This window comes from Bos indicus, chromosome 10 (assembly GCF_029378745.1).
Source record: "Bos indicus isolate NIAB-ARS_2022 breed Sahiwal x Tharparkar chromosome 10, NIAB-ARS_B.indTharparkar_mat_pri_1.0, whole genome shotgun sequence".
Taxonomy (NCBI): domain Eukaryota; kingdom Metazoa; phylum Chordata; class Mammalia; order Artiodactyla; family Bovidae; genus Bos; species Bos indicus.
The window spans coordinates 51,663,801-51,680,314 of NC_091769.1; the positions used below are offsets into that span (position 1 = coordinate 51,663,801).

General features: G+C 43.7%; 1 protein-coding gene across 2 annotated transcripts in view; it reads right to left on the reverse strand.

Moving 5' to 3' along the window:
- The window catches only part of LIPC (lipase C, hepatic type), a 186,727-nt gene that overhangs the window by 152,796 nt on the left and 17,417 nt on the right, over nucleotides 1-16,514 (reverse strand). For both annotated transcript variants that reach the window (XM_070797494.1, XM_070797493.1), the window contains exons 2-3: nucleotides 11,946-12,043; nucleotides 9,739-9,868 (exon numbers count right to left, since the gene is read on the reverse strand). In XM_070797494.1, coding sequence (XP_070653595.1) covers nucleotides 9,739-9,759 — 21 coding nt within the window. In that variant the 5' untranslated portion in view covers nucleotides 9,760-9,868; nucleotides 11,946-12,043. The remainder of the gene's footprint in view (nucleotides 1-9,738; nucleotides 9,869-11,945; nucleotides 12,044-16,514) is intronic.

A 16,514-nucleotide genomic window follows, 5' to 3' on the forward strand; every position in this document is an offset into this window, starting at 1 on the left:
TCACAACAATTAATTAGATTAAGATACCGGATAGCTGAATGATCCCCTCCCCTTTGGACAGAGTCCCACTGAGAACGGCTACTACCGTGCCGCACTGGTGGTGCAGTGGTGAGCACAGCTGCCTTCTGGAATTCCCCAGCTTCCCCAGCCTTTCTGTAGTCTCACCCAGCACAAGCCCAGATTTTCTAAGAAGCCCCTCTCAACTCCTCATGTAGGGATGCTCTCGAGTTTTCTGAAGTATGTCTTCCCTAGCTGCAGTAAACCAGATAATCCTAACTTTAATCTGATTCCAAGTGTGTTCCCTGTAGCCTTTGGCTGGTGAATCTTTACATCTGTAAAATGGGCATAATGATACTTGCCCAGGATATTGTGTGAATCAAGTGATACCATGTAGGTAGGAAGAAGATTTTTTTTAAATGAGTATTTCCTTATTTATTTGGCAGCACTGGGTCTTAGTTGAGGCTTGTGGGATCTAGTTTGCTGACCGGGGATTGAACCTGGGTCTCCTGAGTTGGGAGTGTGGAGTCTTAGCCATTGGATCACAAGGGAAGTCCCAGGAGTGAGTTTTTAACGTTGAAATTGCTATAGGTCTAAAAACTAGTGTGATGTGGAATTTGCAGATGGTTCTCTTTTGAGACTCAGAAGAAGGTATTATACTTTTTAAATTGTAGGTTCCTATTCAAGGTTCTATGATGTGTACCCGCCTCGGTTTCATTGGTGTAAATCTCTCCTACCATTTAGTGCTTAGGAATAGCAATTAACACGTAAACTTCAAACAGACTTGCCCATGGGTAAGTCTGAGTGTTGGTCGGCCTCAGTCAGGTGAGGTTGCAGAGCCTGTAACTTCTGAGCCCCACCCCTGTCTTTTCCTGCTGATAACATGGCTTTCCATCAGGGAGTGGCTAGAATTTTAGCCAGGCTGTGAGACAGAGCCATCCACCCAGCAGGAAAGGCAGCCAGTGACCGAGTCCCTCCCCTTTCCAAATACCAACTTCAGTGGCAGCCCCACTGCCTCCAGAGCGAGGGCCAAACTCATTAGCGTGCCCTCTGAGGCCCTCACCTCCGACCACTTCTTTTGTGCCCTACCCTGAGCTATAGCAACTGTCTGTGTGCACGTACTCAATTTATATTTAAGAATGTGTGTATGCTCAGTCACTTTAGTCACTTCAGTCATGCTGGACTCTTTATGACCCTATAGACTGTAGCCCGCCAGGCTCCTCTGTCCATGGGATTCTCCAGGCAAGAATACTGGAGTGGGTTGTCATGCCCTTCTCCAGGGGATCTTCCTGACCCAAGGATTGAACCTGCATCTCCTGCCATTACAGGCGGATTCTTTACCTCTGAGCCACCGGGGAAGCCCAGCAAACATCTCAGGGATTCCCAATTTCATTTTATGTTTTCAAGTCTCCAAGACTGGCTAATGCTTTTCCTTCTGCTTGCTATATCCTTCTACTTCTCCTTCAAGGCTCAACTCAAATATCACTTCCTCTATAAAGCCTCCTCTGCTAACCTTTCCTGCCTTGTGATGTTTCCTATCTAATTGTGCACTTATCACACCATGTTGAAATTATACCTCTTCCAATCTCTAATACACACAGTTGTAGGGGACTTCAGATTTAATCAGCTGGGAAGCTCCTTGATGAATGGAAGTGTGCTTTTTCATTTTTGTATCCTCAGGAACACCTTTTTATACAGACCATGGGGCCTGGTACACAGTAGGGGGTTAATAAATGCTGTAGTTTGTTGTTGATCTTGTTATATTTCAGAAGAAGTATGTTGTTTTCACTCTTTTGGTCTCTCTTGGGACAAGGAGGCTGGAACATTTGTCACTGGAAAGTTTTTTGCGGTCACGGAAAGGCCAGTCCTAGTCAACTAGGATTATCACAGACTCTGCCCAACTCATGGTAATGCCCAGCTCATAGGAAAAGAATTTTCTTGATCCTATTTTCAGGCCTGCCAAGGCATGCTTTACTATGTATGGTTAATTCATTATTGCTACTAGTATTTTTCTACCAATTACAACTAAATCTCAACTTGGGAATTTCTTTTTTCAATTAAAGAACCACTGCCTTTTCAGCATGATGATATTTTATTCTGGAGGACTAAATTGTCACGAATATTTAATAGTTTTATATTATTTGGAATATGGCTACTCTTGGGCTTCCCTGGTGGCTCAGATGATAAAGAATCTGCCCAGAAAGCGGGAGACTGGGGTTCCATCCCTGGATCGGGAAGATTCCCTGGAGAAGGGAATGGGTATCCACTCCAGTATTCTTGCCGGGAGAATTCCATGGAGAGAGGAGCCTGGCAGGCCACAGTCCATGAGGTCACAAAGAGTCAGACACAGCTGAGCAGCTAACACTCATACTCTCCCTTGAGGAAGGTCAATATTCAGGATCATGAACACTGATATCCCTCCATTTACCCGCTGCAGGATACTGAGAAATGAAAACCAGTTTTGCCCCAGGGTTTGCATTGTTTCTGAGGGAAGAACTTTAAGCCAGGAAGTCAGGAGACCTGGGTTCAAGTCAAGTTACTGTTTTGCCATTAACTGTCTATTTTTGTTTTTCAGTGGTTCTCAATGTGTCCCCAGACCTGAAGCAACACCTGGGACCTTTAGAAATGCAAATTCCTGGATCCACCCCAGGCTCACTGAGTCAGGAACTTGCTAACAAATTTAATAGAATTCATTTATTTTATAAATAAATGAGATTTAATAAAATCATATTTTAATAGACTTCTAGTGCACACTAAGGTTTGAGTCTGACTAGTCAAATCACTTTGCTTTATCATTTTGATATAAATTTTTAAATTATTCAAATAATTCAAGCAAAATAGTATATACAAACTACAACATTACATAAAATTTGGAAGACAGAAATTTAGGTGTAAACTCAACTGAAGTGTAAACATGTTTGTTCCTTTTCTTTAGTAATTTGTTTTCCTCAAATACACGTGTTTCCATGGAATTGTAATCAGAAGACACACACAATTAGGTATGGCACTTTTGTCCCACTTAGTCTTGGAATGAAAATATTCAGTGTGCCACTTTTGCATCATCATAAGCAGGGGTCCTCAACCTCTGGGCCGCAGACTGGTACCTCCTGTCTGATCAGCAGCGACATTAGATTAGAATAGTGCGCAATAAATGTCTATGCTTGAATCATCCCGAAACCATCTCCTCCCACCCCAGTCCGTGAAAAGCTGTCTTCCACGAAGCTGGTCCCTGGTGATATAAAAGGTTGGGGACCGCTGGTCATAAGAACTATTTTTAGTAGTTCCACAATACATTATCTAAAAGCTGTGCCAAAGCGTACCTAGCCAGGACCTGAAGGTGAACTGGCACACATGGAGGAGAAAGTGCTGGGGCAGACAAGGAGGCCTCCTCTTCTCTGTACTTCCTCCCCGCTCCCCCCAGATCCCGCAGAAACATTGAAACTATGAGTGTTTCTGGAAATAGTCATAAGCAGAGAGGAAAGCGACGTCAGTCAGTAGCCTTGAGTTTTCCAGAGGTATCCAGAAACACAGGTTTTCTCTTACCTAAATCCTTTCCTGAAACCCTGAGGCTGCCAAGACGTCGCCACGCTACCTCATGGCAACATCCAAGAATGACACCTTCTCTTGAGAAGTACGGCTGCCCCCTGACCTGAATCCAGGTCCTAAGCCAAGTGCCTGAGTGTCAGCAGCTGGGGCACCTGCTGTCTACCTTAACAGAGACACCCCACTCTCCGCAGGACTAGCTGGGCTCTGACCCTGGGGCTAGAGTCTGGCCAGGATCCTCAGCATGTCTGTCGGGGGTTCAGATGTTTTACCTGCTCCTGGCCAGCCCCCTGCCCTAGTGGGCTGGACTGCAATCCCTGGCTGACAGAGCCCCACTCTAAAACGAACACTCTTCTAAGAACCAGCACACAGCTATGAGAAATGCTGTGCCTCATGTCCTACGTGGACCTCAGGGGTGTCAGAGACACCCCAGGCTGAGGTCAAGGTGGTCACGCGCCCTTGGAGAATGTAAGTGGAACTGCTCAGCCGTGTCTTGTGCACCAGGCCTAAAATCGGGCAAGCCTCTGCCCCAGCCCTGCTTCTCCTTCCCCTCCCCCTGCTGACTCATCTGCAGGGACACAGCATGCCTCATAGCAGTGTGGCAGCTGGTATGGAAAACAGGGCAGTGGTGGGAATCTTGTTCACCTGGCCCAGAATTAAATGTGGCTTCAAGTCCTGAGCCCCTTGTGAAAGGCGAGCAGGGTAGGAGATGGCTTGTGGTCCTGTCTCCCCAAACTTCTCCTCTCTGGGTACCATGCCCTCAGGAGGGCTCCAGACTGGCTCAGCCACAGGGCAGGAAGTCTGGCAGTGTGGTGGGAGGGGCTCTCGCAGAGGGCAGGCAAGATTTCACAAGAGTTCTATGGACTGACTTTCTGCTGATTCTACTTTTCGTGCACTCGCCTGGGTGACTTCCATCTCTGGATCCCACCTCGGATGTTACTCGTGAATGACCTTTCCTGCAGTTGTGGAGGCCTGTTAGGAGTTTGCAGGCCCCACTGGGGATGAAATTCTGGGCTTCTCGAGCTTGTGGGGATGGGTGGACGTGGTCTCTCGAGGGACAGCAAATCCAGGACAGATCTAATTGCTGCTAATCAGGTTGTTTTTCAATTTTTTTTCTTTTACATGTAAATACTTAAAACACACACACGCATACAGATTCCATGGCCTTAAAAGTCTTTATCGATCTTTACATATACTTTTAATCCCTAGTGATATACAAGTATAAGAATTTTTTTTATCGTAGTTGTGATTCAATATATAATTTATTTAGTCCTGTTTTCTCCCCCACTTTATCGCATATAAAATTTCCTCATACTTGTTTTTAAAAGCTACAAGACCAATTGTTATGTAACCTTTTGGAGGTCACCGATCTCTTTGATAATGTGCCACTGTAAGTGCCTAAGTGTTAGCAGTAAGGCTTTTATTTCAGATTCCCATCATTACTGCTCCACAAATTTCCTGGCACTTCCAGTAGTAGGTATTCAACACAATGCTTGTTTAAAGGAGGACTTAGTAATAGCTGGCTGCTCCCTCCCTGATGGTTTATTGTTGGGCATTCAAATTGTTTCTAGTTTTTGACAGTTGTGATGCACTGCTGCTGTCAACTCCTTCCTATAGTTTTTTTCTCCTTCCCAGAAGGCCTGTTTTTGGAAGATGTTTGGGCTTGGAAAACATGTATGCTTTATTGTCTCTGTGCCTTTGCTTATGCACAAGGAAAGCCTCCTCCTTGTTTGTCCAGATTCTATCCTGCAAGACTCTGCTCACATGCTGACTCCTCCCAGAAGCCTTTCGTCTACCTGTACTTGGAAGTGAGCGCTTCTTCATCGCTACCTGTGCCTTGACTTAGTTAATTCAGGCTATTGTAACAAATTACCATAGAGTGGGTGGCTTGTAACCAATAGAAACTTATTTCTCACATTTCTGGAGGCCAGAAGTCTGAGATCAGGGTTCCAGCATGTTGGGGTTCTGGTAAAAACCCTTTTCCAGGTTTCCTCATATGGTAGAGAGCCAGTGGGTTCTCTGAGGTCTCTTTTAGAAGGAGCCCATTTACAAGGGCTCCACCCTCACGACTGAATCACCTCCCAAAGTCCCTACCTCCTAAGATGCCATCCTGTTGGGGGTTAGGATCTCAACATATGAATTTTGTGGGGGACACAAACACTCACCCCTTTGTACTCCTCTCCAGTGGTACTCATCACATTTTATGATTCAATTGAAAAAAATTTTATATATACATCTTATCTCCTTTATTAGACTATGTTATACCTTATATATGTGAAACCCAGAACGGATCATTTTAATACCATTTGTTCTATAAGAACTATTTTCAGTTATATGCATGCAAAAATCAGTAATAATCACTATTTTCTTGATTTGTTATTTAGTTTTAAAACAACAATTAAAAAAAAATACATTTCCACTTTAAAGATGCACAAATCCATTACAGATATTTCCTGGAAGAACCCAAATTTTTACTTCCCAAACAAAATATTACACCTCACAGTTCACTGTAAAACCTGTTTTACGTTTTAAACCCAAAAGTCTAAGTGGTCACACAGGATAACAGAATTGAAGTCAGATTCAATTTGTTTTTTTTAATTAGTATGATATCATTTTTAATTTTAAATCTACCATTTCTATTTAAAGGCAAGAACAAGCAATAAATACCATGGAATTTGGGATGTAAGATGACAAAGTAAGTTGGGAGGTTACTGAACAATTAGTTGCAATGAGCATACGTCGTGGGCAATGATCATCAGGGATCAACTGTGTAACCGGGAGGTCTCCAAATTGACATTAGCAGAGAACATATATTCAAGGAGAAGTGATATAGAACTGTGATCATTTGAAGTTTTTGTATACATTAAGAAAACTCAATAGTAACCATAGCAGTTGTTTACAACTCTGACCAAAAGAGCTATTTTGGAGGGGGTGTTAATTTTTATCACCGGCATTATTTAGAATCGTGATGATGAGAAGAAGTTTTTATTACTGTCACATTCTCTATGGATGATGGCCCCCTTATTGCCCTCTGGCAGTGCAGGCAGCTCCTGTCTTCCTCAGGAAGGTCCACCTGATTCGTCAGCAAGCTTGTGGGGAGCAGGGGTGGCTGTGCAGTCCACGTTGTACAGTGTCTGCTGCACAAACAAAGCAGTTCTGAGTGAGGACCTTGGCGGGACCTCTAAGGTTGAACTCCCTTTCTCTATACGTGAGGCCGGTTTTCTTTGTGTAGTCCAGACAAAGTAACATTTCACAACAAATTCAATACAGAAACAGATGAAAAAAAGCCCAGCCCTTTCTATCAAGCCAAACATGAAAAAAGTAGCAAAATTTCTTTGTGACCCAGTGTCACTCTTCTGACTCATTTTTCGTTGTTCTTTGGCAAATACCAGATATTCCTCACAGTATCGTGTTTCATATACTAAATGGGATGAGTTTGTTGTTATTCAAAACATTAAAAAGTATTCTCCATTTTAGTCTCTAATATGGTAAATACTGATAGCTGTGTTTCACATAAAAAAGATCTCTTTGGAATTGTGACTAATTTTTGAGAGTGTAATGGGACCTTTTGGGAAGTTGAGAATTGCTGTACTACAGCACTGTCTTCAATATGGCAGATGCCTATGTACACTTGTTAAATGAGTGAGGGACTGATGGATGGGATGTGCAGGCTGCGGCTGGAATTGCAGGGAGGGGCCAGGCTCCTGAGGCAGTGCTGGCGGATATCACTGGGCGGTGGAGGCTGCCACGGTCGAGGAGCACTGGCTACCATTTAAGCAGTGTTGGCCTCAGGAGTGGGGTCTGGGGATGAGGGTAATGGAGGCTCTGTGTCCTAGGGTCTTCGGGATGCTCACCGTATCTTCTTTCCCTTGGTGTTGGTGGACAGGAATTACCCAATATTCCTCTCCTGGGAGAGGAACTGAGCAGAATGGATTTCTAGGGATCTATGGCTGCTAAACCATGAGGTGAGAGCACAGTGGCCAAAAGCCTATAGCGTTAAGCAGACAGATCCAGTCTAGGGACCTCTTGCTCCTCTTGTGGGATCTCCGGCAAGTCGTTTTTCTGCTGTCTGACTCCACCACAAGGGGAAGGTGGGGTGAAATGTTTGTGCAGTGTCTGGCATACACTGGGTGTACAAGACATTAGTGGGTCCATTAGCAATGCCATCAATAAGAAGAAGAAGAAGTAAGCTGGGAGGTCTGGGGTTAAGGAGGAAGGATCCCACGGGAGTTCTTCCTGGTATATCGAAACTTGGTCCTGAATAATTCATTGCCATGGGGGCTGTCCTGTCCACTGTAGCATGATTAGCAACATCCCTGGCTTCTAAGCCCTACTTGCCAATAGCACTGTCTCCCTGGTTCTGACAGCCAAAAACATCACCTGGGGGGCAGTTTGGAAACTATCCTACAAGGCATAGATACTCAACCTTCTAGGGCTCCGTTGTGGGGTGCCTGCTTGCCTGCAGTGCCCCAAGAAGAGAAAGACGTCACACCAGCCTAGTGCACACAGATCTGACTCACTCCCTGCAGAAAAAAATTCTGCCAAGATGTTCTGCTCTCAAGGAAACAAAAGGCTTCCTGTCTCTGATCCTTTTCTCTGAAGAACCTTCCTGCTAATGGAAACTTCCCTCAGCGTTTGGCACGCCGGGACCCTGGGGAAGCAGTAGCTGACCAGCACAGGTTTTGCTGAGGGAAATGTGGCTAATACCCAGCAACCCGGGGGGAGGCTGTCCTGCCTTGCATCCTTTGCCTTGACTCTAATGGCATCCAACCCCCAAGTCTCTACTGAAACATCTGGTCCGATCAGAAGCAGAACAAATAAACCAAAGGCGGTATATTCATACAGCAGGATGCTACAGTGACCTGAGTGAATGTGTCATACCACATGCAACTGCACGGATGGCTCACCAACATAATGTTGAGTGAAAGAAGCCCGGAACAAAAAGAGCGCATATTATATGCAACCATGACCAAAAAGCTCCAGAAAGTCAAAATAATCTATGTTAAGGTTCCAGGGATGCGTGTGCAAGGGAGGCTTCTGGGATGCTGGCTTAGGTTGTGAAAATTCATTGAGCACTTTATGATATAGGTATTTTTTGAGATATATGTTATGCTTCGATAAGAAAAACATTCTGGGCCAAGGGGCAGGAAGGGCCCTTCACCAACATCCTTGTGAACACAGGGAGGAAAAATCATGAACAATTCTGCCTGCACGGCTCTAAGTTATTATTAATATTTTTGGACTCAGTTTTGTAAGTGAGACGATGTATGCAAAATAACTAACCTGGTAGTTGACATATAAAATGCTCAATGAATGGTAATAATTACTACTGCTAATAAGTTGTTAACTGACCTAATATACAAAATAATAATTAAATACAAAGAATAGCCTTTTTTTCTTAAAGGAGAAAAAAAATGTTCTGGAGTTTTCAGGTATGTCTTTGGGTTTGGAGCTCTCTCCAAGCATAGTCTTAGAGGAAAGAAAAACCAGTAACCAACACAAAAATAAAGTCCCAAAGCCCCGTCTCATTTGGCCAAAGTGTTCAGTTCACTTCAGATCCATCATTTATTGATCCAATGCACTCTTTAGCCAGGAACCTGTGATCCACCTGCCTAATCAAGCATTTGGATCACCTTGACCATCAACCTATGAATTTCCAGAACAAACAGGTATGACTGCTTCGTCTCAGAGTAAAACTTTGACAGAAAAAGTGAGGTTTAGAAAATGTGCAATGATAGCTCCATGTTCAACCTGACTGGAAAGAAGATTCTATAAATTCCTCTCTTCTGAGAAAGCCAGCAATTAGACAACCTCAGCAAGATAGAAGGTTTCATTACAAGCTGTTCTCTTCAACTGCAAATTAGACACCAAATTAACTCTCAGGAAGATCTGAGACTCTTTCAGATTATTTGCCACCAAAGAAGTCTTAGCCTGACTATTTCTTAATCAGATATGAGAGACACTTCATCGCTTTGAGAAGACTTCTACTCCTAGAGCGGTTTCCTAAAATTTAAATTTCAGAATTTTAGGAAACACCTACAGCTACACGTCCCTATGACCTGTGATGCCGATCATAGAATCACCTAATACACTGTGAAGCAAACTCTATCTGACAGAGTCAAAAGGCTTGGATTCACTGCAACGTCCATTTAAAGAAGAAAGTCCATGCCCATCTCTGGAGAAAAGGCAGGCACTTACCTGGTCCCAGGCTTTGTCCATGGGCACTTGATTGGATCAAGATGCAGTAAAACAAGAAGATAGAGACACACAGGGGATTTTCCATTTCTGTTTCACCTGGGGTCCGAGGTCCTCTTGCTAATTTCTGAAGCTAAAGAGACCAGATTGCCTATTGATACTTTGTTAGGGAAGACTGTCCATTAATAATTAACCTTTTAAACATGTTCTCTAGTGTTCGGACTCTTTCCTTCCTACACCCAACCCCCAAATCTAAATCTGTCTCATACAAAAAAAGAGAATAAGGTTGATTTACAGAAGTATTTTTTATCCTGGTACATTTTGAAAATAAAATATCTTGTCATGTATTCTTGCCTTCCAGGGCCAAGGTCACAGTTCTAAATGCATCGGTTTGAAGTTAATATGTTTGGAAATTCTGTCAAAGGTCAGGGATAGGTGGCTTCCACAGAGTTGCCTAAGTCTCTCTCTGACAGCACTGCAAAGGGGATACAGGCAGTGGTATTTCAAATGCAGACTAAACTCAAAGAGAAAGGAAAGGACTCTGCTATGAGGAGAGCCCCCATGGGGTCTGTTTTCTGTTGAGTTTAGCGAAACTACTGGTCCTGTGGTTAAAGAGTGACGGGCAAAATTTCTATAACTGAAAGGGGCAGAAAACCTCTAATGTCAGTGTAAAAAGGAGTTGGTAAAGGAGCAAAGATGCAGAACTGGATGCTTTTGCTGGGGGCTGCTTTGAAAAATGAGTAAGCACACTCTTTCCTCCTTTGTATTAATGGATGCTCTAACAGTGTAGAGGACTGGGAAGTAAAGCCACTTGGTGAAACCAGACAGGTGAAATGCTACCATGTGATTCTCATGTAATACTCCTTGGTAAACTTTATTCATTTTTTTCAACTTTTAAAAAAATACCTATCAATGCCAGGCACTGTTCTAGTACTTGGGATAAACAAGTGAACAAAACAGACCAAGATTCCAGTCCTTGTGGTATTTATATACCATTGGAGATGGGAGAAGTCAGATAAGAGACAATAGATATAATACATAAGAGATTTATGTAGATTGGTAGAATACAATCTGAGTGACAGGAGAAGGAAAAGTATGGCTGAGTTAAGGGGGCTGGGGAAGGTAGTGATTTTAAATAGAATGGTTAGGGTGAGCCTTGTTGGAAAGTTGAGTTCTGAGCAAGATTTTGAGGGAGTTGCCCCTGTGGACACGTTGTGGAGGAGAGCGTCAGGTAGTTAGAATAGCCAGTGCAGCCAGTGCAAAGGCCCTGAAGTAGGAGCATGCCTGGAATGTTCCAGGAACAGCAAGGAGGCCGGTGACTAGGGAAACATCATTAAAAGGACTTTGGCTTTTATACTGTGAGACATGGGGACTCACTCTGAGCAGAAGAGTGATATAATTTGTATAATATTTGTAAAAGATCATTCTAGTTTATAAGACTAGGAACAGATTACTAGCAAACTAGGATGCAAGTGGTGAGATCTGCTAGGAGGCTATTACAGTGATCCAGCGAGAGTGATGGCGCCTTAGTTCAGCATGGTCAAAGTGGAATTGGGGAGTGATGGACGGATGGTAGATGTGTTTTGAGGGTAGATGCAACAGGATTTCCTGACTACTGGGGTGAAGAGAAAGAAGAGTTGAAGATGACTTCAAGGGTTTTGGTCTGAGCAGGTGGAACAGTGGTGTTGATATTAGCTGAGACGGGAAAGGCTGTGAGTGGAGCAGAGTTGGTGGTAGAAGATAAAAAATTCAGTTTTGGCTAGGTGGAGTCTGAGATGCCTCTTAGACATCCAAGTTGAAATGTTGGGTAGGTATTTAGCTAACTTGATGATCACTGCCTGGATGAAACAAACTGAGCAGGACTTTCATTTGGTCCTATTAGTTTGGACAGACTGACCCCAGGGCAAAGCTTAAGACTGTGCTGTCTGGTGGCTGCACTTCCTTCTGGAGGTCTATGGCATGGAGACCTTCTAGTTGGATGCATGATTCCTGAGCAGGGGCTTCTGTGCTGGCTTTTTGGCTGGCTCCGTCCTACCTGCACTGTTAAGCAGAATCTGAAGGTTCCACTTTACTAATTTCCCAGAAAGCTGGAACCTAGAACAGCTGACTATCTACTTGGCTCCTCTCCCCTAGGCCCACCTCATCTCTTGTCTTCTGGGTACTGCTAGGAACCAACTCCACTCCCGACCTCACTCTGCAGATTAACTTACCAAGACACTGGTGAATCCACGTGCCTCCAAGATCCTGGGTCTTCTACCAACTAGCTGTGCACAGTGTTACTTAACCTTCTTGAGTTCCATCTCTTCGTCTGTAAAATAAGAGAACATGAGCCAGAGATAATATTTTGAGATATCAATAATATATTTCTTCCAAACTCTCCCTCACACCCTCCCTCTCACCTAAGAAGAGTAAAGTAGACAGAAGTCTATAATCTTAGTCTTCCTAAAGCTTCAGTTCAGTTCAGTAGCTCAGTTGTGTTTGACTATTTGTGACCCCATGAACCGTAGCACACCAGGCCTCCCTGTCCATCACCAACTCCCAGAGTTTAGCCAAACTCATGTCCATTGAGTTGGTGATGCCATCCCATCATCTCATCCTCTGTCGTCCCCTTCTCCTCCCGCCCTCAATATTTCCCAGCATTAGGGTCTTTTCCAATGAGTCAGCTCTTCACATCAAGTGGCCAAAGTGTTGGAGTTTCAGCTTCAACATCAATCCTTCCAATGAACACCCAGGACTGATCTCTTTTAGGATGGACTGCTTGGATCTCCTTGCAGTCCAAGGGACTCTCAAGAGTCTTCTCCAACACCACAGTTCAAAAGCATCAATTCTTTGGTGCTCAGCTTTCTTTATAGTCCAATTCTCACATACATACATGACTACTGGAAAAACCATAGCTTTGACTAGATGGACCTTTGTTGACAAAGTAATGTCTCTGCTTTTTAATAGGCTGTCTAGGTTTATCATAGTTTTTCTTCCAAGGAGCAAGGGTCTTTTAATTTCATGGCTGCAGTCACCATCTGAAGTGATTTTGGAGCCCCCCAAAATAAAGTCAGCCACTGTTTCCACTGTTTCCCCGTCTATTTGCCATGAAGTGATGGGACCGGATGCCATGATCTTAGTATCCTGAATGTTGAACTTTAAGCCAACTTTTTCACTCTCCTCTTTCACTTTCATCAAGAGGCTCTTTAGTTCTTCTTCACTTTCTGCCATAAGGGTGGTGTCATCTGCATATCTGAGGTTATTGATATTTCTCCCGGCAATCTTGATTCCAGCTTGTGCTTCATCCAGCCCAGCATTTCTCGTGATGTGTTCTGCATATAAGTTAAATAAGCCAGGTGACAATATACAGCCTTGACATACTCCTTTTCCTATTTGGAACCAGTCTGTTCCATGTCTAGTCCTAAAGCTTAGGACCTAGCCTAAGTGAATTCTAAGCAACAAAGGCAAGCAAAAGGCTAAGAATGTTTTAAAGGGATGTGAAGGGAGAAAGAATATTCCTACCTTCCTATCACTAGAGAGAGAGTCTCTTGGACTTTGTAAGTAGATTGGGGAAAGGGAGATTTGTCTAGAGTGCAGAGGGGACAGTACATTGCTTCCAGAATGTGGTAAGAACTCAAAGAGGAAATGGTGTGAGTTTGTCAGCCGGGGGGCAAAATATACCCCTGTGCCTGGTATAGGTTGGGAGTAGCAGTGAGCTACCAGTGACAACAGGTCATGAAGATGGGGAGGATGGGGGTCATCTGTGTGGACTGATGGGATAGGACCAGGTGCTCACCCCAACTCCAGGCCTTGGTATTGTGTCTGACCTAGAACTGGTGGTAGGTGGGATTGGGGTGAGAAAGAATCCAGGAGGGCTGGAAAAATAGGAGCTTGAAATTACAATTCGGGTGGGTTACAGAAAGCAAAGCTATTTCTTCTACATCAGAATCTGTGGACTGAGAGTCACACCTCTGCAAGCACAGGTATGTCATGAGTATTAGAGATTTATATGAGAAGTGCCCAGCCAAGTGCTGAGTTTATAGTAGTGTGTGTGCTCAGCCACTCAGCTGTGTCTGACTCTTTGAGACCCCAGGGACTGTAACCTGCCAGGCTCCTCTCTCCATGGGATTTCCCAGACAAGAATACTGGAGTGGGTTGCCATTTCCTTTTCCAGGGAACCTTCTTGACCCAGGGATTGAACCACTGTCTCCTGCCTTGGCGGGCAGATTTTTACTATTGAGCCACCTGGGAAGCCTCAGTTCATAGTAGAGGTTCAATAAATTACAGTGGCTTGTTTGGGAAGCAGTCAAGGCATTGGAATCAGACAGATCTAGGTTCAAGTCCCTGGCCTATTGCTTACTAACTGGGTAACCTGGGGCAAGACATTAGCATTCCGAGATTTTGATTTTTTCATCTGTGTAGTGGGACTAAGCATATTTACTTGATCAGATTAAAGGAGAGGTAAACCCTAGGACTTCCCTGGTGGCTCAGACGGTAGAGTGTCTGTCTACAATGCGGGAGACCTGGGTTCGATCCCTGGGTTGGGAAGATCCCCTGGAGGAGGAAATGGCAATCCACTCCAGTACTCTTGCCCGGGAAATCCCATGGACAGAGGAAATCCCATGGACAGAGGAGCCTGGTAGGCTACAGTCCATGGGGTCACAAAGAGTCGGACACGACTGAGCGACTTTACTTTCACTTTCAAACCCTAGGCAGTCTTTGCCAAGCAGGAAATAATACATAGCAGCTATTGTTATTTTTATTGTTTTAATAAAGAACATGGGGTGTTCTTTAAACAGTCATGAGGGTGTCCAGGAGGTAGGTACCAGCAAGATCACAGGATTAAAATTTTAGCAGAAAATTAAAAGGGGAGGAAAACAGAAGGGTCTGGATCAGTGGTTCCAAAATATGATTGAGGGTTGGAATCAGAGTTAGCCTGAGAGCTTAGGAAATGGAAAAACTTCAGGCCCCTCCCATGAAAAAGTACAGAAGAACATCCAGGGCTGGGGCCTGGACCATCTTAATTTTAAACAAGTTCTTCAGATTGTTCTTGCTCACCCAAAGTTTGAGAACCATTGCCTCAGAGTGGTGCTTAAGAGATCTGTTGGGTAGGAAGAAGAAAGTAATAGATCTTTCTAATTTTTCTCATATCACTTTTTATAGGCTGAATGCTTTTGTCCCCCACAAATTAGTACATGAAACCTGGCCCCAGGGTGATGGTAGATATACAGGACCTTTGGTAGGTGATGGTCTTGATGGCAGAGCCCTCAGGAATGGGATCACCGCTCACATGAAAGGCATGCCAGGCAGATCCCATGAGCCTTCCTCCGTGTGAGGTTACAGTGTGAAAATATGGCTATCTATGAGGCCCTCATCAGACATCACATCTGCTAGTGCCTTGATCTTGGACTTCCCAGCCTCCAAAGCTGTGAGAAATACATTTCTGTTTTTTATAAACCACCCAGCCTATGGTATTCTATTATAGCAGTCAAACGGACCAACATATCACCTTTGAACATTTTGTTTGTGTAAATATAATGCTTATTATATATTTACACTATATCATTTGTATATAGCACTATGTAATATATTGTTATTGTTTAGTTGCTAAGTTGTGTCCGACTTTTTGTGACCCCATGGACTGTAGCCCTCGACTACTCTGTCCATGGGATTTCCCAGACAAGAATACTGGAGTGGGTTGCCATCTCCTTCTCCAGGGGAATCTTCTTGACCCAGGGATCGAACCTGGGTTTCCTGCATTGGCAGGTAGATTCTTAATCACTCAGTCACAAGGGAAGCTCATGTAATATATTAGTGCTATATAATTTATAAGCAGACAAATATTCATATACTTTGGAGAGCACCCCAGAAAGCCCAGCAGTCCATGGGAGACCCTTCACTTCCCAAGAGCTGAAAAGGGGAGCAGGCTAGATCCCATGGAGCCTGAAGCCTCCAGAGAGTTATCAGCATTGTGCATAGTGGTAGAGCCCAGTGCTTACTTTGTTTTGCAAGCCTCAGTCTAAAATAATAATGATCTTATAGTTAGATCCCTAAAAGTTGCTCAGTGTTTGCTTTCTTTTAATTTGAAGAGCTTCTTGAAGAAATGGAGATTTCAAGAGGATGGGTATTAATGACCTGAATGTAACTTTCCTTTTAGTGTAATGGTGATAAGAAAGTTATTCAGAAGGAAAAATATTTTACATAGATAAAGAGAGCTAGAGGAGGGAGAAACCATGGTATCAGGTAAAAATCTCTAATGAGAGAAGCAGGGTTTTCTATTCTGAATCAGATTTTCTTGCTTTTATCATCAGACACTGGGATACCTGAGAATGGTAGCCTCTTTGTAGAAGTAGAGGGAAAAATAATCAAAACAGTAAGTTTTGGATTGGTGCTATTATTTCCCTCACTTCATAGTTGAGATTTAAGAGGTTAAGAACTAGGACAAAACCATACTTTATCAGTGAAAGGCTGACAGCAGGGAAATCAAGACCACCCGAATCCAGGATCACTTTTCTCAACCACAAGCCCTTAATCCCTGGACTTTTTTAGCCCCACACTGAACTTTCTTTCTTCAGCATTATTCCACTTCCAAGATTAAATTTATGAAATCTGTAGGATCATGTCATTGGAAAATGACCACCTCTCTTACACCTGCTCAAGCTTTTATTGATCCAGCTTGATCTGTATGGACATTTTTGTACCATTAGGGATCAAAACTGAGCAGGACCCTGTGGGGCTTCTGGGCATGGAAGACTTTCTGTGTCCCCCATTCCTTATTTGTAGGAAACAGACTTCAGCCT